Consider the following 21,600-nt stretch of genomic DNA (forward strand, 5'->3'; position numbering starts at 1 on the left):
GTTTTTTTTTAGAGTTTTTTTAGTTTGTGGCTGTTGAATATTGGTTTATGTAAATTTGATGGCTGCGATAGAAGCTAATGAATGAAACATTAGCTGTGGGACTGGAGGAGGTACGTTTTTCCAACACCAGGATTTGGTTTCACACACCTGTCGACATCCAAACACTGTGCTGTGTGGCTCTACGTTATTCGTGGGTCCGCTTATTTTATAAGGCAGTTTTTGTTCTGAAGGAAAAAAGAATGGATCTTAAACACCGGAAATCAGGAATTAGATGATAGAGGTTTGAAGGGATGCCTGTGTCATGGGCACAGAGCGAGAGGCGAACGAGACGACAATCGGAGATGAGGATGTCTCTCAAACAGACGCTGCCAGTGTAAGTAAGATGTATCCTAATGTAGTGTTATTTTTTTAAAAGCATGGTGACTTAAACTACAACATTTTAAATCCTGTCACGTTTGAAATGGGAATAAAGCTGTTTCTCCAGATGAAACCCTGGAGATTTAAGTGGACATAACATCAAAACCTTTTAACTCACATCTTTTGTCCTGTTGGTTTAAATATGTGTAAAATAGATTAAACTTTTTTTTCCCCCGTGGGAATCTATATCCTGCTAACTTGTGATGCCGCTTGCACAGTATGGGATGACACTGAATGAATAATATATGTGCATTGGGTAACTCAATGAGAGCCGAGCGCTGCATCTGATGGAGTAGCTGTCAGGCATTCTTCACAAGCTAAAAGTGACCAGTAATGGAGCGTCATTACCTGTAGACACAAGCTTGCGTCATTGTTTTCAGACCAACAGCTAAATGTGATGGTTTTGTTTAACTTTATCAACATTGATGTTCTTTCAGTGTATGCTGTGACCCTGTACTATGTAAACACTTGCTGGCCAACCATCTCTGTGCATTTGGGACTGATTAGCTTATTTTCCAACCCACTGTAATCTAAACTAACTGACCTGGATAAGGTACAGTGATGCAAAGAATGGTAGAGGCATGGTTATGCCCTCTTGATGTTTTCCGCAGTAATTTAACCTACTTATGGTCCTCAAAGAGAGCCAGCATCGCTCTCTTGTGCCCTTTTGCCCCAACACTGAATCCTGAGATCTCTAATACACTTGATGAAGGATCTACAGTATCAAGAGACACTTGTTTGTGCTTTTCACATCATTTCAGCATCATTAACCACATCCCTATTAGAATCCATACAGATTGAAGTGACAACACGAAAGGGCAAGTAGAATTTACTGCTCCCATATTGGCATTTTGCATTAGAGTGTGAATGTGTTCCCTCCCTGGCTGTAGATTGCAGATGTGTCTGTGGAGGTGGCCACAGTTGATCACACTCTGCAGAGGCTCTACAGGAAGTACAGGAAGACGAGACGTAAGCCCAAGGGACTCAAGAGGCTGTGGGCCTATCTGCTGAGCATCAGGCACCTCACGGTCATCATCACAGCAGTGGTGTTTGTGGTGGTGGTTATCATGTGGTCGCTGCTATGGGTCTTCATATGTAAGTGAGAGGATTCTTTTAATTAAATCTCATTAAAAAAAAATGTATATCTTTCCAGTGCATAATTACAATACTACATTACACTGATACTGCACCATATAATGCACATTTTGACAAGATGTCTTTAGTTCGCAGGGAAAGCAACAGTGGAGTGTATTTTGCCGGGATGTTCCGTGTTGCCAACGTGGAGTTTATCCCCGAGTACCGCCAGGAACAGTCCAGTGAGTTTGTATCCATGGCAAACAAAATACAACACGTGGTATGTATGGCTGTAACCCAGTTATTTACATGATGGTTAGTGCTGAACATGAGATCTGAGTGTCTTACGGTTAATTGCTGGTGTCTCGTAGGTGAGCAATGTGTACAAGGTGTCCTCAGTGGCCAGACTCTACAAGCAAGCTGTCATTTCAGACCTCAGGTAGCCTACAGTGTCTGTTAGTCATCATCATCATCATCATGAAGCAAAAAGAGGTCCAGCTGATATTTATGATTCAGATTGTGCTTTTGATGCCAGTTTTAAGCATCAAGACTTATTTACGACTGAGCAACACACCCTGTTTTTAAAGTTCAAATGTAAACTCTGTTTTCCTCACCCAGTAACAACAACAAGGGCGGTGTGCTGGTTCACTTCTGGATGGTGTTTGTGGTTCCTCGACTGAAGAGCCCAGCAGTGTGTGAGGAGTGTGTAGGAGCCATTTTCAGAGACTCGGTCCACACCAGCATGATGAACAGGTCCTCTGTAGGCTACCTGCTGGGTCTCCCAGTGGATATCGACTCCATCCTCATCAATGGTGTGTCAGTGTGTTTACATGTGCATCCTAAAACTGTGTATCAATGCAGAGATTACTAATTGTGTCTTCCTGCAGCTGTTCAGCGATCAGATTATTCATCAAATGGAGCAGGTAGGTGAAAATACTAAAGTTATATAAAAGTTACACTGTATGTCATGTAGTGTGTCCATGAGTTTTTTTTTCTTCCTCTCCTCCAAGGCTCTCAGTGTGTAGATAAGCTGTATGCTAACCTTCCTGGGGCGAGTGTACCTTTAAACGTCTTCTCATCATGGGGTGGTGTGAATTGCCATGTAAAACTCACCGCTGCCCCCGGCTCACTGATCCGTCTGACCGTCACCTCGCTCCTCATTGAGCCCAGCGACTGTGTGAATGATGCCCTGACTGTGTACGACGCTCTGCTGCCCATGAGAGGGCGCATTCTGCACAGGTGAGTGTAGCTTCCAGACAGCTGATTTCTCGCCTTATGTGATTAGGCAGGCCTGTTGCCTACATGACAACGGCCTGTTTTCCCTCATATTAAAGCTGCAAGCAAATCAAAAGGCTTCTTGCCATATGCCACTGTATTTTTTCTAAAACATAAACCTTGAATATACTAATACCCTAACATTCAAAAGTCATGTAAAAAAGGTGGCAAATAAAGTTAAATTCAATTTGCAGAATTGTAATCAAATTAGGCCATTTCTTGACACCAAAGCTGCCAAGTTGTTCTTATATACTATGATCTTTTCACATATTGAGTATTGTTTTACAAACTGGTCATTAACTAGCATAACTACTCTTAAAAGCATTGAATCTCTATTTAAGAAAGCCATAAAAACCTTTGATAAAAAGACATTGTCATTTCACCATTGCGATATCTTAGAGAGACATAAATGTTTAAGCTTTGACAATTTCAAACATTTCAAGTATGTTTGTTTGGTATATAAAGTGTTACATAATCTTGCCCCCCCCCCCCCTCCGCTGCATGGCTTTTTCCAAAGACTTGAAAGCGGAGGTAGTACACGGGCCTCTGTAAAAGGGGAATGTGTGATACTATTTAGACACACCACTTAACCACTTCTCAATAATAGGAGGTAAACTCTGGAATAGCTTGCCCCTCCCAATAATAGGGTGTGTCCTACATTCAACACCTTTAAAACTCACTTAAAACAGTGGCTCCTAGAAAACCAGAGATGCACTCACTTTCAACTGTCACACATTTCATCACCCATACACTTTCACTGTTAAATTGAATGCAGTATAGAGGTGGATGAATAATGTATTTTTGTTTTTGTTTTGTTTGTTTTGTCAATGTATATGTCATCATTATGTGTACCTTTTAATTTATAGTGAATAAGTGCTGTATGACTGCTGGCTGTCTCTGTGTTAGTCCTATGTCACCTGCCTAGGGACTGCAGATGTAAAGTAGTTATTTTTACTAATTCTGGCATATTTACATGGTGTTTTTTATACAACAATGTTCATAAATATGCATGGTCCCTATCAAATAAACCAATACAATAAAAAATAATGTGTATCTCTGTGCTGCAGGCTGTGTGAGTCAGTGTCCAGCTCCTTCTCCCTGGTGTCTACCTCCAATGTCATGTTGCTGTCCTTCAGAATGACCAATGGCAACAAGAGCTTCAGAGGACACTTTGAGGCCATTGCTGAAGAAGGTATGACACAATTACATTGTTACTGTATATGCCAGTGGTTTCAAACCTTATTATTATTATTATGTATGACCCCTCCACACAGATTAAATGTCTATGATCTGTGAGCAGTTGCATAAAATGATTATTTTCCTTCTCAAATGTTTTAGTTTTTTTTTTTTTTTAAAGGCCTGATTGAATAAAACTACCTACAATTTCACAAGAAAGAAGGAAAATAATTTTGAGAATAACAAAAACGTTTTTGACTCTCCCTTGTTTTATTTATCACTTTGCATGTTGCACTTTCATTTGGCTCTTTGTAGTTTGGCTTATTTAAAGCTAATGTACTTGCACTTACTACTGGAGTTTGTACCTTCAAGGTTGAAAGCACTTAATTGGAAGTCGCTTTGGATAAAAGCGTCAGCTAAATGACATGTGATGTAATGTAATGTAATCATCTTTTCACTGAGATTTATCTTAAGAACACTGCTGGCCGGGCTGAAAGTATAATCCTTAAGTCTGTCTCTGTCTGTCTCTGTCTGTCTCAGTGTGTATGTCTGAAATTGAGACCCACATAAAGCCTGACGTCACTGGTCAAATCTACAGCCCCTTCCACCCCAGCCTTCTGCCCCCACAGTGCTTCTGCACCTGGAAGTTTGAGGTAGAGCACACACACACACATACTGTACATGACAAACTGAGGTATAAATATCTTTTATTGATTGTGTATTCTGTTTGTATTTTATTCTAGACCCCTAACAGTGCTTTAGGAGTTGCTCTGCAGTTTCAGAACTATGTATTGAAACCAAAGGCCATGGAGGGCTGTGAACACGGCTGGTGGAAGGTCAATGAAATCATGTATGTGGGTGCAGAAGAAGAAGAAGACGACAGACTTTAATGATCCCCAAGGGGAAATTACAGCTGCATGCATATAAAGGAAAAATCCAACTCAAAACAACATTTACACTCAACTATTTCATATATTTTTGTCCATTTTTACAAATATCTACAACCATAGATAATGTCTTTGGATATATTATTTAGTAGATAAGGTATTTCAACATTGTATTCACAACAACATCCTGTGATGGTTTGTTGATGGTTGCTTTCCCTCCACAGTTTCTGTGGCAGCTACGTGGGACACCACACGGTGTTTCGGATTGCTGACCACAGCCCAGAGGTGGAATTTCGCAGCAGCTCACGTAACTCTGCTCAGCCTTTTCAGGCGTCTTACAGCAGCTACAATATCAGCCAGCGTAAGCACTGCAGGCCCAGAGTATGACTCATTGTAACAGCCTGGATACACTGCAGTAAATGACAGATCATAGGTGTTTCATTGTACTCCAGGGTGGATGTGAGTTAATGATTTTGTTTTTGAAGTGTAATCTAAAAAATACAATCTACTTTACAGAGTAAAAACATTGGAAAAATAGACATAAATACATTGTACGGACATTTTGAAACTTCATGTGAAACATGCACAGAGAAAAGATGAAAATAATTAAGTCAATTTATTTTGTCAATGTTTTTGTGTCATTCACATAGTTAGCATAACCATTGAAGCACCTTGTGGTGTCATTTAGTCGGTCACTAGAGTAGAAATGAAGTGCAGCAAAGGCAACTTTTGTTTATGCACTTAACTGGTCTATTTTAACCTCTCTTTCCCCACTCATGTGTGCACCAGCCTGTCCAGAGAGCCACTTCCTGTGCTCCACAGGACTGTGTGTAGAGAAAAGTCGACGTTGTGACGGCCTGGACGACTGCCAGGATGAGAGTGACGAGGTCTTCTGCTGTAAGTCGTCGTACAAGTTACATAGTACTGGTTGTTTAAGAACAAATGGCACTGCACTGGAAAAATGTTGCATATCTTTACAGCGAGGCCGACAAAGAACTGTGGTGGCAACAGTCCTCTGCATCCTTTGTATGTATGCAATGGAGAGACAGACTGCACCAATGGAATAGATGAGATCAACTGCACTCAGGGTATACTTTTTTTTTTATTTAATATGTATGCCCTTTCACTGTTTAACCACTAATAATTATATAATATGTTCTCTACTTTTGTCAGAAACAACCTGCTCTGAAATCAGGTATCAATGCAACAGTGGCTCCTGCATCATGAAGAAGAACGCAAAGTGCGATGGTATCCATGACTGTCAGGACCACAGTGATGAGGCCAATTGTGGTGAGCGCTCTGCATTATACTCCATGTGCGCATCTTGAAGTTGCAGCAAAAAGAAAAGAAACTTCAATAATATCACTACAGATTGTTTTATAATCCCACCTCCACCTTTTTTTCTAGTAATATATAATGCAACTTCATTATCTTTAAAGTGACTCCAGTGCCAACATGTTGTATGATGCAATGGTGCAAAACCGTTTATCCTTTGTAAGACACTGCACTCACAAGATTCATTTTCTAAATTTTAGAAAGCTCACCATTATGCATCAAACATCTTTCATATTTTTAACAACTCTTAACCGTTTTGCTCTGCGTGATTTATAATGTAAGCATCCAGTTTTAACTAAATATATGATGAATTCTGGAGATAAGATGCTGTTAAAATGCCATTTCCTCCAGCTTTTATCACTACCGCTGCCTGTCAAGAACATGTCTTCAAGTTGTTTCACTAAAGAAAATGGTTCAATGATTTATCAGCTTAAGCCACATCAACACATTTGGTTATGTCCCACCTGAATGGTTGGCTATTTACATTACATTACATGTCATTTAGCTGACGCTTTTATCCAAAGCGACTTCCAATTAAGTGCTTTCAATCCTGAAGGTGCAAACTCCAGACAACAAGTAGTAAGTGCAAGTACATTAGCTTAAGCAAAACTACAAATATGTGTGTGTGTGTGTATATATATATATATATATATATATATATATATATATATATGTATTATTTTATTTTTTATTTTTTATTTTTTTTCTTCCATGTTTATTCGAGGTGTAGTCGGAAGAGATGTGTTTTTAGCCTTCGGCGGAAGATGCGTAGGCTTTCGGCCATTCCACCATTTGGGAGTCAGGACAGCGAACAGTCGGGATTTTGTTGAGTGATTAGTTGTCCCTCGCTGTGAGGGGGCAGCAAGCAGGTTGGCTGATGCAGAGCGGAGTGGACAGGTTGGGGTATAGGGTTTGACCATGTCCTGGATGTATGCTGGGGCTGATCCATTTGTTGCCCTGTATACAAGTACTAGTGTCTTGAAGCGGATGCGCCCAGCAACTGGTAACCAGTGAAGAGAGCGGAGGAGCAGTGTAGTGTGAGAGAACTTGGGGAGGTTGAAGACAAGTCGAGCTGCTGCGTTCTGAATGAGCTGCAGGGGCCGGATGGCACATGCAGGCAGGCCAATCAGGAGGGAGTTGCAGTAGTCTAGACGTGAGATGACTAAAGCCTGAACCAGAGCCTGAGCCGCCTTCTGCGTTAGAAGGGGACGTATCCTTCTGATGTTATGCAGCATTTATCTACACGATCAGGTAGTTGCAGCAATGTTGGCAGTGAAGGAGAAGTGGTTGTCAAGTGTCACACCCAGGTTTCTAGCAGTCTGGGTGGGGACTACCACAGAGTTGTCAATTGTTATAGTCAGGTCTTGGGTAGGAGAGCCCTTCCCTGGAAGGAAAAGGAGCTCAGTCTTGTCAAGGTTGAGTTTCAGATGGTGTGTGGACATTCAAGAAGAGATGTCAGTCAGACAGGCCAAGATACGTGCTGCTACTTGAGTTTCAGACTCCGGAAAGGAGAGAATTAGTTGGGTGTCATCTGTGTAGCTGTGATAAGAGAAGTCGTGTGAGTGAATGACAGACCTGAGAGAGTTGGTGTACAGAGAGAAGAGGAGGGGACCCAGGACTGATCCCTGAGGAACCCCAGTTTTGAGTGGGCAAGGTTCTGAGGTAGATCCTCTCCAAGTTACCCGGTAGCTTCGGTTTGTCAGGTAAGATGTGAGCAAAGAGAGTGCAGAGCCTGAGACACCCAGATCCTGGAGTTTTGAAATGAGGATCTGGTGGTTCACTGTGGCAAAGGCAGCAGAAAGGTCCAGAAGGATGACGACAGAAGAGAGAGAGGTTGTTCTAGCGATGTGAAGCTGCTCAGTGACAGCAAGGAGGGCAGTTTCTGTGGAGTGGCCAGCCTTGAAGCCAGACTGGTGGGGATCAAGAAGGTTGTTCTGGTGGAGATAAGTAGAGAGTTGATTATAAATGGCACACTCAAGAGTTTTGGATAGAAATGGTAGAAGGGAGATGGGTCTGTAGTTATTTACCTCAGACGAGTCTACTGTACTGTGGGGCTCTTAATGAAGCAATTGATACATAGTGATTATACTGCCACTACACTGCCAGTTATCTGCCAGATCCTTTATGTGGCTTCATGAGAACATTATTTTATAATCCACTGGGCAGCGTGCTCCAAATCTGCTGACCTGCAGCACTGAGGTGACCCAGCTGTAATAGCTCTCTCTGTTAGCTGTTATTTTATCATGATGGGATCTAAAGGTGATGGGAACAGTCTTGTCTTTGATCACTCACTGATACTTGGCAATACTGTTCATGGGCATGCGTGTGTGTGTGCACGCACATATCAAAGCTCTACTTTTTAATAAGGCGGCAGTAGACCTCTCTGTCACGGTAATGACTCAGTGTGTCAGCATAGAAAACACACACTCATATTGTAAACTTACACTGATACAGGGACACTGTGCACACATAAACCCCTATTAGAGCTATAAACTGCACATAATCACAATAATAGTAATATTAGTATAGTATAATAGTATCTCTCACTGGGGGATACTCTTTTGTTAGTGGCAGTAATGTCTTGAATTTTAACGACAGTTTGACAATATGTAATATCCTGCACATGTCCATATATTCTGCGTTCTGTGCTCCAACAATAAATCCAATGCCCAGTATAATTTAACCAGTAAAACAACACAATCCCTCTCTGTGTGCTCCTCAGCCTGTGGTCATCCCTCCTTGAAGAAGGTGGGTTCATCTTCAGGAGCTGAGCGTATCGTTGGTGGAGATAACTCTGTGGAGGGGGAGTGGCCGTGGCAGGTCAGCCTCCACTTCTCTGGTAACCTGTACTGTGGGGCTTCTGTCCTCTCCTCTGATTGGCTCATCTCAGCAGCACACTGCTTCAGCAAGGAAAGGTCAGTCACTCTCACCGCTGATTAACAACTTCCTGTAATTGTTATATGATCACTGTAATGGCTAATGTATGAAAAAAAAACAATAAAAAAACACAGAGCAGTGCAGAAGGCTCTGATAATACAGTGGTTCCCAATCAAACACCCATGACATGTTATGCTTTTTGTGTGGACATGAGTTGTGAACATTTCAACCAGTGTTTTTTTCATTCTTAGATTACTTTATTTAAAAAAAATTAAATTAAATTCAGATGCCTAACAATGTAAAAGTATGCAGTATTTCACAAAAAATAAAAGACAAAATCAGAAAAAACTAAACATAATTTTGTGTAGAATAAATAACTTGTATTTACTATTTTTTAATTTATTTTTTATTCATCTTGTGACCCTTCAGATTTATCTGGGGAACACTTGCAGGGTCCCAACCCTCAGGCAACCCTCATCTGGCAGTTTATTACGTCACCAGTCACATTTCAACCCATTTATATCATTTTATCATATCATGACATATTGATTCATCTGGTAATTATTACATTATCAGGTAAAAGGCTTCTGCCTCATATTTTTTTGAACAAACTGCCACTTACTGTTCATATCAACTCATCTGTTTTCAAGTTTTATTAGACACAGTATATTCTACAAAATGTCCTCCTTCAGTATTCCCTGATATATATCTCAACCAGGCTGTCTGACCCACGATACTGGAGCGCCCACCTCGGCATGCTGACACAGGGCAGTGCCAAACACGTGGCTGAGATCCAGCGGATTGTGGTGCATGAGTATTATAACACGTACACATTTGACTATGACATCGCCCTGCTGCAGCTGAAGAAGCCCTGGCCTCCCTCCCTCAGCCCGCTGGTCCAGCCTGTGTGCCTGCCACCCCCCTCCCACACTGTCACAGACAACCACCGCTGCTTGGTCACCGGGTGGGGATACCGCTCTGAGGAGGGTGAGCAATGCCTCGGATAGAGCTCAGTTACTTTTATACTTTAATATAACTATTTTATCGCTGAGGGGGTTGGTCTGACAGGGCTGGTTTACATGCAGTGTTCTAAAAACATAACAGTAATATGTCAGTTGCATGATATATGTCCACATATTGCCCCTGCAGACAAAGTGCTGCCCTCAGTGCTGCAGAAAGCACAGGTGTCCTTACTGAGCCAGACTGACTGTAAGAAGAGCTATGGACCTGTCTCCCCACGCATGCTGTGTGCTGGGGTCCCCTCTGGAGAGCAGGACGCCTGCAGGGTGAGCTCCCATCTGACTGAATCACCCACAATCACCTGTATTTAATTTATACTAGCAGATGTGAAGCATTAAAAGTTTTGAATGTGTGTTCTTTCTGCATCAACTGCTCTCTTTGTGTCTCAGGGCGACTCAGGGGGTCCTCTGTCCTGTCAGGCAGCGGGTGGGGGTCGCTGGTTCCTGATTGGCATCGTCAGCTGGGGGGCGGGCTGTGGCAGACCAAACCTGCCTGGGGTCTACACCAGGGTCAACAAGTTCACCTCCTGGATCTACAGCCATATCAGCTGACACAATGAAACTCTTATTCATCCAGTGACAGCAGATACCTAATAATAAAAGCATCATCAGATACTGTGTATTTTTTTTTAAAGCCACTTGTTAAAGGTGTCTAAGTCACACTTTTAACATATTTCTCCTATGCAATCACATTTCTTATATATCCCAGCCAAGTTATTAACACATTTAAAGCTCTGCCACTGGCAGTCCCCAGCATTGCAATTAGAATGCTCTATCACATTCTAGTGTGACTATTTAACATAAACCCTTGTACAACACCGACATGACTACTGAGAGCAAAGACAAAAAGACAAAAACCATCAAGTATTTCAACTTTGTTTCTGTATTGTAACATGTATTGAAACATTAAGATTGTAACTTTATTGTTTCAAAGATTGCTACTTGCTGGAAATGCATTCATACATCATTCAGTAACATTTTTAGAGGCAACATTTTTAAATGGTAGAAAGATACAACCCATTCCACAATTGTGACAAACCTTAAAACACACCTTTTCGCCTACTTTTCCATGAACGTTTTAATAAATAATGATTGATTATTTCAAAGGGTTAATGACACATGATTTTGATATTTTTAAAACTCGGGATTAAATGGGTCAATAGCACTTTGTAATATCAGTAAAGGGGAAGCAGGAAAAGTGCCTTGAAAGATTTTAATTCCCTTCAGGTATCTTCTATTCCTCCATCCAAGTCTGGGACTAAAGCCTAAGAACATGTTATGTCCTGTTACAGCCTTTGTGCCAAAATTTGTAATTGCAGGTTCTGTCCTGCTTTGCCCCCCTAGCATCCAAAGGCACAGCAGCCAAACTCCAATTGTAATACCTCGCACACGTTTCCCTCAAGCACCCCTTTGTCCCTCCTAGCTTTACTCCCGCATACACAGCGAGGAAGTTTGCCCACAATATCTGTCGCACGGACGGTTGTGCGGATTGTATCCCTTCATAGAGCTCCCATTGTCCCCGCACTGCATTCTGGGGCTCCGTGTGACACCTGCCGCCCAGTTCAGGTAAACGGGAGGCGGTGAATGCCCGCCGCATCCGAGCCGCTCAGGTCGGATTTCTGCGCTTTTTTCAAGGAAAGCGACAGCGGGGGTTTCCTCTCTCTCCATCGTTTCTATGAGGTATTGTTGCATATCGCCTCTCCGGAGCTAAACGGGACAGTGCTATGAGGACTCTCCCCAAAAGCAAAACTTGCGAAGTGTACTGCGTCTCTGGGCATGGACATTCAGGCTGCACCGCACAGGTAAGCCTCCACTGTGCTCTTTTCATTGCGCGTAAAACGACGATTGTGCCAATCGGGACTTGGGAACTATTTTCTCAATATATTCTATATGTATATGGCGAAATGAGTTTGTTTATTTAACTTTGTTTTTTTTTATTGCAATACCTGAAGGATGCATAATAATCAGAACCTATCAAACCGAGTCAGCCATGGTTCATCTTAATTGCAAAAATCCGTCTCTATGGGTATGTGGGTGTCTTTCTCATGAATGTCCATATCTGGGTGAGCCACTTGATTGAGTGCTGACACCGCAGAGCCAGGCCGTGGGAAAGCAGACTCGTCTAGCCACGCTTTGTCTGCTCCCCCAGGGAATCCTGCCAACCCCTTAAATGTTTTAGGAGATCCTTTCAGCTCAAAGATGTTCACCGTTACTGTCCCTAAATCAGTGTCTGCTCCGCCATTAAATCAATGTCTCAGTGATTTGGGCAGACAGGCTTCATTTTCTTTATTGCCGTGGTCACATAAGAATAAAATGCCAACAATTAGAAGCAACTTGAGCACAGACATCAAACGCTGGTATGATATTTGAGTCATGTCCTTGTCTCTGGAAGGGAGAGGGGCAGTTGAAGGAGCCCACCCAGTCACTGAGCCCCCCCACAAAGCCTAAGGATCAGGCAGAGCAGAAGGTAGAGGGGGGGCGACCTCCAGCCTGTGGCTCCTGGAGGAGATGGATGTTAGGTGTCCTGCCTTTCTTTCCCTTTGCTGCTGTCATTGCACTGACTCTCCACTTCTTTACATGTGAGTACAGATCTGCTTTGGTGTTTCAGACATGTCTCCTGTCCTTAAAATGTATTTATTTTGACGTACACCTACAGTCACACAATTGCACCTGTCTCAAATCTCTACCTCCTTCTCTCCAGCTCCGCCCTCCTCAGTGTTCTTCCTTGGTGGCAGCCTGGAGTTCCCAAACCTGAGCTTCTCCTCAGAGCTGACTGACTCCACCTCCCCTCAGTTCCGCCTGCAGGCTCAGGCTTTGAACCATTATGTAAGTGGAACGATGGACTTGTCCGTTAGTGAATGACACTTTAGATCAGGCCTGATCTTGCTGCTCTTACTTGATATGGTTGACTACAGCAGCTACTAGTGTCTTTTCTGCTGCCCTGTTTCTCCTTTCCATCATCCTCTTTTGTTGTCTGTCTTTGCATTCTTATTTGTTTACTTTCCTTTTTAGCAGCTTTGTCCTCCTTTTTTTTCCTTTCTTTTTTTGCACACCACTTTTCTCTCCTCTGTCCCTCGCTCTGTCTCTCTCTGGTGGTGTTAAATGTAAAGCTGAAACGGGAGCTGGGCACAGTGTGTGTGCGAGTTCCCGAGACCCCCAGGGACAGGGCCCTTTCAGGGCTGAGGACAAGCCTGGCATTTGTGAGCCCAGCTAGGCCCAGGCAGCAAGAGTGAGAGGAAGAGCAGGCCTTCAATAAAAACATTGTCTGTGTACCTTTCACACAATCAGCCACTCTGTGTGCCGTACACTACAGAGAGGAGGTGAACCTCAGTTTGACGCTGGGGTTGAGAGGGAGAGACAGGGCAGTAGGGCAGGCTGGGGGGAGGGATTGGGGGATGGACAGAGATATAAGAAGGGGAATTTGGATATTGCAGCAGAAGGTCAGATGCATGGCTGAACATTCTTGCTGAGCAGTAGAGAAATGGCGAATTGGTAGGTGTAAATCCCTGAAAATCTACACTGACATAGTGTAATGCTCCTTTAATCAGGGTGAGTTAGCAGGCTTGTTAAATGGTTAGAGTATCTGTATGCCCATCTGTTCATTAAAGAACAGGTGAACTCAAGGCTAGAAGTCCATACCACCCAGGGTCCTACCTCTACACGGCCACCAGGTAGAGACACAATGGAGCTCTGTGCTGCTCAAAGTCAACACACACACACATACACAAACACACACACACACACACACACAATGCTTAATGCTTTGGTTGAACTCTGGCTGCATGTTCGAACAGGTGTGTTCATGTGTTGCTTACACGAGAAAAGTGACCTCACTTGCACTACTGTGATGTCACACCTACAGTACTGTAGTTTACAGTATGTGGTCAACCCTCCTTTTTTGCCTTTTTGTATTTTTTTGAAAACAGTTCTCAGAACTCTACGATTCCTCACCGTGGAGCTCTTACTACCTGCACTCAGGAATTACTGCCTTTAGGTATGATGCACCAACAAAAAGCTTACTGATGAAACAAAATGTGCAGCAGTTCATACATAAAAGGGACATGCATGACAACAACATACTCAGCTGTATGTCCCCTGCAGAATAGCAACATTGTAAACCCTTTGTGTGACAGTGAAGGAGCGGAAGGGCTCAATGTCTTCTACTGGAGTAAATTCTCTGCCCCGGACAATGTTGCAGTGGCGATCCGGAGGTCCGGCCCAGAGAGGCTGCAGCGCAGGCTTCCTGGCAGCAACAAGGTGCTGCGGGACAGCCGCAACGAGCAGCGCTATTACATGGAGCAAGATGACGACATGCTCCACCTGCTGGGTAGAGACTCTCACTGTACAGTACATGCATATTAACCACACACATATGCACATGTGTAGGTTTTTGTCTAAAACTTTTGGGCTGTGTAGTTTCATCAATATGCATATATTAGCATATATTACACTATACAATAACTACTAATACATAGGTTAAAAAAAGAATCATACATACATTTAAAAACTCCACAAATGCTTAACACAGCCTCACATCAAATAGAAACACTAATTAACGCTTTGTAACTGCTTTATAAATATTTTACCCATGTTTTATCAGTTGGACTTAATTTTATAAATAAGCATTAATTATGAATTTCTATCTGTGCATTGCTGTAGAGTGATACTGAATTTCAAGAGTATGTTGACTGTATGTTGAGCTGTTGTGTGTGTATTGCGTATGTAGGTTTGGACCCTGACGACTTTGAATCAGAAGAAAAATCAGACAAGAGTAAGAATCCAAACAGCATCCAGAGTGGGAAGTGGCAGCTTGGCTTCCAAGGTGAGTAGAGCATACGTCCGACATTATGTTACAAAACGTAAAGATCTGGTTTCTAAAAATAAAAAATCTGAGAAAAAGTGTTATTGACCACTTTTATGGTTGCCATTAATGCAGCTTTCAAGGCCTGCATGCCAGGTCTGCTGACAGGACAGGAAAAAGTGCACTAGACATCATTCATCTTGTAAATATTTCCATCCCTTTCTCTATCTAGCGATGTCCTTTGACCTCTATGCCAAATATGGCAACAACCGCACCCTGAGCCTTGTGAATCCCAAGAAACCGTACTACCAGTGGCGTCTTCGCGTGCCGTCAGGTCATGTGGTCCGACTGGTCATCCTCACCCTGCATGGTGCCACGCCAGGAAGCTGCACTGCCCACAAGCTCTCGGCTTACGACTTCTTACTTCCATTACAGAACAAGATCATCGCACGGTAAAGAATTTTTTTTTTTCTCTGGTGTTGCACTGAGCTCATCTCTGTAATATATGTGTGAATTTATGTACATATGTGTATGCATATGAATATGTATATTATAATTTCTTTACAAACTTATATCTGTACATCATAGTCAAATGTTTTTGTTCACCCTGTTCAGCTTTGTTGTTCTTATTTTTTTAGCCGTTATGTGTATTTCTTTGTATGAACTTTGAGAGCAACAAAAAGCCATAGTCAAATTTCCTGTATGTGTTATCACTGACTCTGCCAAAATAACATTGTATGTATACATATCCTGGATCCATTTACCTGTCGCAGGTGGTGTGGGCTGCCTATTTCAGGTTCATCCCCTGTTATGAAGCTGACATCCTCTGGAAATGTGATGTTGGTCACCTTCTCCTTCAGCAGACAGAGGGATGGAGCAATCTTCAAAGCTTACTTCCAGGCCATCCCAAAAGCAGGTTTGAGTGCTCTCACAAACAGACAAAAGCATGCGCAGCACTGTCTATGTTCTACAAATTTTGTGTGATATGTTCACGTTCGTGCTGGAATGATTTATTTCCACTGATTAGCATATATAGAGCAAAGTTGCCTTGGAAGGGGAGGGACTTAACCTCTTTATTGTGTATTCTGTGCACTTGACTGTGTCACCATCTCCCCCTGCAGGTTGTGGAGGGTCGATTTCCTCCTGGAACGGCTCAATTTCCTCTCCCTACTACCCTTCCTATTATCCTCCTAACATAGACTGCACCTGGACACTACGGGTGAGTGTATGCATACACAATAATAATAATACTAATAATAATAATAATCTCTCTTACATACCTGTGAGTGTGAGGTTTAACAATGGAATAAGAAAGAGAAAGTGGAATGTAAGAGAGGGAAAGAGTGAATCATCCCTTTGTCATTTGCCCGTCCACATTCCAGCATGTGAGCGCTTTCTTCTTAGTCATCTTTGGTTACTTTATCAGGCGCCGTTGCCAGGATACCTGATCTCCATGACGGTCGTGACGATAGATATTCAGGATTCCTCGTCATCAGACGGCTGTGAGAAAGACTGGCTGGACATCGGAGGGGTCAAGTGAGTTGTGAAACTGTGGCCCATCAGTAAGGGTTAGGGTTAGCATTTCATCCACATCAATCATATAAAAAAAATGTTTACACTTGCTGTAAGTGACATGATCTCATTATCTCATAATTGTTTAAGACAGTCCATGTTTTTGTAGCTGCATATGAGTAAAAAGTCAAATTCCTTACTTTTTTACTCTCTATTCTGCATCAAGACTGTGTAATCCAGTGTCAGACAGCAGCAAAAAGCAAGTCTACTCCTCTCCTCTCTCCCTCCACTTCCATTCGGACGAATCTCTCACTCACAAGGGCTTCTACTTGCTCTACCGAGCCTTCTCTCCAGAGGGCAGTAAGTAAAATCTGACACTTTCAAATAAGTAGCCCTCTCTCATTGTAATTTGCTAAGTAACAGGGTTTTTTTTGTTTCCTAAGCTCTACACATATCCACATCTACGCCAAAATTGTAATTCCAGAGAGTACATTTGAGTTTCATCCCTGTCTATCTCCAGCCTGTCCTCGCCATTTTCGCTGTGGAGATGGACGCTGTATCCCTCTGAGGAAGGTGTGTGATGGAGTAAAAGATTGCTTAGATGGACGAGACGAGGCTAAATGCTGTAAGTCTATTGCCTAAAGACACTATTGTAGATACAAAAGGGCTGTACACTTGACCCACACAGTCTTTTATTCTTAACATTTAATCTGAAAGACATGACCTTTGTGCTACACTCAGATTTGTATGCGTTTGTGTGTTTCTATGTGCATGTTTTGCACATATGTGTAAAACATGTAGCATCCTGCAGGCCAGGTGAAGTGCTGTGTGGGAATGGCCAGTGTAAGCCTCAAAGCAGCCAGTGTGTGAGCCAGAGCAGCTGTGCAGACAGCAGTGAAGAGGGCGCCTGTGGTGAGTAGACTGTCACCGTCGCAACACATGCATGTGCTTGTTTGTAGTTTGATGATTAAAACGTATGTGTTTGTTTCCAGCAGGTAAATGTTACCACGTGTGTCCCAACAATGTCTGTTTGCCAAAGTCTTCAGTGTGTGATGGTGTTATTGACTGCAAAGACCGCAGCGATGAACTCAACTGTACCAGAGCATGTGAGTTTTCATGACGTCAGACATCACTAGTTACACTGACTGATCGATTTAAGTGTATTTTATTGCAATATGTTGTATTTATAAGTACATTTCTCTTTATTTTAAATGCCATTTTTTTCACACTGTCTAATTATGTCATTCGTTCTCTTAAGACCTTAAAGGCTGCTCCTCATCTTCATACAAATGTGCCAACGGAAAGTGTCTAAGTAAGGTTAACCCTGAGTGTGACGGAGTCAAAGACTGCGTGGACGGCTCTGATGAACTGCGCTGTGGTAAGTTCTCACTCACAAAACAACCTAGACTCCTAAAAACTGAAAATGCTCTAAATTTCTATCATAATTTTTGTCTCCTCCTCTGTCTCCCTGTGTGTCCCAGGCTGTGGCACCAGGCCCAGGAAGCGCACTAAAATAGTGGGTGGCTCTGATGCTGTGGCTGGGTCATGGCCGTGGCAGGTCAGCCTCCAGATGGATCGCTACGGCCACGTATGTGGAGCCACACTGGTCGCCAACCGCTGGCTCATCTCTGCAGCTCACTGCTTCCAGGACTCAGATGCCATTAAGTAAAAAAGACACCTGGAAGGCTCATTATGTTAACCATAATTCATGTGTGATGTCTTCATGCATGTTGTGTCTGCAGATACTCAGATGCCCGTGCATGGCGGGCCTACATGGGAATGCGTGTGATGAATACGGGGAACAACGGCGCAGCCACCAGACCAATACGCCGGATCCTCCTCCACCCGCAGTATGACCAGTTTACCTCCGACTACGACATTGCACTTCTCGAGCTCAGTGCTCCTATCTTCTTTAATGACTTGGTGCAGCCCGTCTGCGTCCCCGCGCCCTCACACACCTTCACAACGGGGACCAGCTGCTACGTCACAGGCTGGGGGGTACTCATGGAGGACGGTAAGACCTGAAGTTTGTTTTGAAACAAACGTAGATTGCGGACAATATAGACAAGCATCACGGCATGGTCAAATGTTTCATAGTACCACATGATGTTTCCATTTTATGTTTGTTTTAATTATAGGTGAACTGGCCTCTCGCTTACAAGAGGCCTCAGTGAAGATCATCAACAGGAACACTTGTAACAAGCTGTATGATGAGGCTGTCACTCCCAGGATGCTGTGCGCTGGGAACCTGCAGGGAGGGGTGGACGCCTGCCAGGTGAGTGTGTGCATCACTGAACTTTTGGAAAAATAACTTGCCTCAGTGAATTCAATTTCAGTTTGATTTCCCAGAGTTTCTCTCTTAACCACAACAGAATGTCTACAATCAGAACAATTAAGACATTCATATTTCTCTTGGTCTTCATGCTCTACGTCTTCTGCATTACTACTTCCAATACAGGTTGAAGACTAAAGTTGGCCAATGTGAAACTGTGAAAACATTATTGGACAACAAATGTATTGATAGTATCATTCCGCTCCCAGTTTCTGGGTTAGCACTCTACCAATCAGATGGAATTTGAGTCCGACTGCCGGCAGTGCCCGCCCCGCTGATTATACGTGTCAAATTGGCCAAAATGAAGGACGGCGGCCCGTCAGACGGATGACTGCACGGAACACACCGAACAGACTCGAGTCACAGACCTCGCCAGACTGTCCAACGGCCGATTATCGGCTCTGTGTGTCCGGGCCTTAACGCTACATACAGACACAAAATCAAGCATTTTATCTGTATCCGTATAGAGATATCTCAAAGTAAAATTCCCATCAGCTCGATCTGGGCCGCTTGATTGCATTTGGCATAAATGTCATTATATAATTGGTGCACAACAGTAGTAGCATCAGCTGATATAACCATGCGAGTGACGGCTAGTTTGACTGCAGTGCATGATGGCATGGCACTCCTGATCTCTGATAAACATAAATAATAAGAAGAAACAATCTTTTCTGATAACAAATATCAGCAGTAAGCAGCAATTACCAGTTAGCTTATTAAGAAATCACAATAAAAAAAAAGAACCTTTATTAAAAAAGAAGCCTACAGATAATGCAGCTATAAGTGCATTTGTGAAGTAGATAAAAGAAGTGCTGAAGCTACCGGCTGGTGGCAGAATACTGCTTATGATCAAGTAGCTCACATATTCTCTCATTGGATTTCTCTCTGCTTGTCTTGAACTTTCTGTTATGAAAAGTCACTTCAGCTGCTCTGAAAATGTTTTAATGTCCTTTATTTTCATATTTTTTTTGTCTGAATGTGTATCACTGTGCATGTCTGTGGTCTCAGGGTGACTCAGGAGGTCCGTTGGTGTGTCTGGAGCGAGGCAGGCGGTGGTTCCTGGCGGGGATTGTGAGCTGGGGTGAGGGCTGTGCGAGGCAGAACCGTCCCGGTGTCTACACACAGGTGGTCAGGTTCACTGACTGGATCCATCAGCAGACTAAAGGACAGGTGTGACTGAACACCACACTCACATGAATAAAAAATGAGACAGACTTAACACACAGGACCATGGTTTCAGACTTGGAGACCATCTTCAGATGGTTGTCATGATTGCATGACAACACATTCAGTCAGTTTTTGGAAGTGAGTCCATGGCAACGACCAGCAGGGGCATCATCCTTGCTCCACACCAACCAGCTTCCCCTTACAATCTCCAAAGATTGACAGTGGCTATGTTGACATGCACAAAATGCAGTAACTAACCTGGTTATTAAACTAATGTTGAACCTGTGCAAATTACACATGATACTTTAAAATAAAAACACTCTATTAGCTTTTAGTTTTCACTATGTGCACAAATGTAGACTGAACTATGGGTCGATATTTATGGCTCTACAATTTTGACAGAGAAAGCTTAAGTCTCCTTAATCAAATGGACAGATGAGGCCAAAGTACAACAAATAGCTAATTTATCCTGTGCATGTAAATGTAGCCAATCACTTCCTGTTTTCCTACCCACCCTCTTATTCCTGTCACAGCTATATTTTTCACTACAGAGGTAGTGACCATGTCAGGTGTTACAGACAAAAATCACAACAGTCCTTTTATTGAATGTGGAAAGAGTTCTCTCCTCACACACATGTAACCGTATATTTGTGCCCTTATCTACATTCGTCCATGTACTGTATATGTGTGTTCATGACCGACTGTATGTGTTTAAGAGTTGTTATTGTGCTGTATGTGTATGTATGTGCATTTGTATATCATGAGTTTATTCTTATGTTCAATATATTCTGTAACTGTAGAAAAGTGAATAATCCCTCAGTAGGAGGTGATAATATATTTTGCATTTCACTTTTACTGTGATTTAATTTATCTTTATGGTGCCACCTTTGCACTTGATGCTCCATGAAAAGCATGATAACAGCTCCCCTTACAACCATGATGCAGTGGATGCTGACATAAGGAACAAATAAATTAATCAGGAGAAAACCTTACCAATCTTTGTCTATGCAGACACCCATGCATGTTCCCGTGTCTCCTGCTGCCCCTCACATCACCACCTGGTGGCCAATCTGCGCCATTGTTCATTTTATGTCCTGAGGGAATGATGCGCCTTACACCCAAAGGATTTAAAACATACAGTTTGCATAATTGTTTTATGATATCAGATATGCTTTTACATTAAAGACACAATTTACCAACGCAGCAGGTCTCCAAAAAACTGTTGCGTTTATTGCTGCATTTGTGTTATGACATTTATATTTTTTCGTTTTTTTCTTACTATAATGTCCAACAGTGAAATTTGCCTTTTTTACCTTTATTAATGTAATGTTGGGCTGGTAAATCTCTATTGCTTCAGTTGTTATTGGTGCTTTTGACTGAAAAGAGTACAATATGCGAGGCGCCTGTACAGTACAGCAGTTTGGAGTCAGTACTTTTATATAAATCATCATCTGATGACGTTATGGTGCGAGCAAGACGTCACCTTTAAACTAAGGTTACCTGTCTAAGTGGTGAGATCAGTATTTGTCTAGTTGTGTAATGTGTGGTATGCTCTTCCAAGCAGAAAACTTGTTTATTATCGTTTTGGAGATAAAAAAAAAAAGATCGCAGTTTGAAATGTGAGCAACGTGACTGTCAAGTTGTTGATGAGGACAAACCCGTTTATTCCCATGCCTACGTGCTGATAATCCCGTGCACCAACCGAGAGTACACAAGATTTAAGCACAG

The 21,600-nt window shown here is 42.6% G+C and overlaps 2 protein-coding genes across 3 annotated transcripts; both read left to right on the forward strand.

Annotated features, from left to right (window-relative positions):
- Nucleotides 1-24: 24 nt before the first annotated feature.
- tmprss7 (transmembrane serine protease 7) lies at nt 25-10,661 on the forward strand. Its single transcript, XM_078280268.1, has 18 exons — nt 25-373; nt 1,308-1,512; nt 1,641-1,771; nt 1,863-1,930; nt 2,110-2,303; nt 2,379-2,414; nt 2,502-2,730; nt 3,834-3,958; nt 4,483-4,595; nt 4,686-4,792; nt 5,054-5,190; nt 5,619-5,726; nt 5,810-5,917; nt 6,003-6,119; nt 8,887-9,079; nt 9,760-10,028; nt 10,191-10,327; nt 10,451-10,661. The coding sequence occupies exons 1-18, from the start codon at nt 302-304 to the stop codon at nt 10,610-10,612; spliced, it is 2,511 nt and encodes an 836-aa protein (XP_078136394.1). The 5' UTR covers nt 25-301; the 3' UTR covers nt 10,613-10,661.
- Nucleotides 10,662-11,483: 822 nt separating this feature from the next.
- On the forward strand, nt 11,484-21,115 carry LOC144536924 (suppressor of tumorigenicity 14 protein homolog). 2 transcript variants are annotated; one of them, XM_078280266.1, is made up of 19 exons: nt 11,484-11,862; nt 12,453-12,639; nt 12,762-12,886; nt 13,987-14,054; nt 14,194-14,387; nt 14,787-14,882; nt 15,094-15,313; nt 15,635-15,777; nt 15,983-16,080; nt 16,288-16,397; nt 16,600-16,733; nt 16,894-16,998; nt 17,175-17,285; nt 17,366-17,479; nt 17,632-17,751; nt 17,855-18,038; nt 18,116-18,387; nt 18,512-18,648; nt 19,714-21,115. In XM_078280266.1, exons 1-19 carry the CDS (start codon nt 11,785-11,787, stop codon nt 19,879-19,881), a joined length of 2,664 nt encoding a protein of 887 aa, XP_078136392.1. In that variant the 5' UTR covers nt 11,484-11,784; the 3' UTR covers nt 19,882-21,115. The 2 variants fall into 2 exon arrangements, with proteins under 2 accessions (XP_078136392.1, XP_078136393.1); XM_078280267.1 differs by having other exon boundaries at nt 17,369-17,479.
- Nucleotides 21,116-21,600: the final 485 nt, after the last annotated feature.

The sequence above is a fragment of the Sander vitreus genome, chromosome 22 (assembly GCF_031162955.1).
Source record: "Sander vitreus isolate 19-12246 chromosome 22, sanVit1, whole genome shotgun sequence".
NCBI lineage: Eukaryota > Metazoa > Chordata > Actinopteri > Perciformes > Percidae > Sander > Sander vitreus.

Coding starts and splice junctions, on each gene's coding strand:
- LOC144536924 (XM_078280266.1), top strand. CDS start 11,785: ATGAGGACTCTCCCCAAAAGCAAAACTTGCGAAGTGTACTGCGTCTCT. Junction 14,055..14,193: donor TCAGGAATTACTGCCTTTAG/GTATGATGCACC, acceptor TTTGTGTGACAG/TGAAGGAGCGGAAGGGCTCA. Junction 17,286..17,365: donor CAGTGAAGAGGGCGCCTGTG/GTGAGTAGACTG, acceptor GTTTGTTTCCAG/CAGGTAAATGTTACCACGTG.
- tmprss7 (XM_078280268.1), top strand. CDS start 302: ATGGGCACAGAGCGAGAGGCGAACGAGACGACAATCGGAGATGAGGAT. Junction 5,727..5,809: donor GAGTGACGAGGTCTTCTGCT/GTAAGTCGTCGT, acceptor ATATCTTTACAG/CGAGGCCGACAAAGAACTGT. Junction 5,918..6,002: donor TGAGATCAACTGCACTCAGG/GTATACTTTTTT, acceptor TACTTTTGTCAG/AAACAACCTGCTCTGAAATC.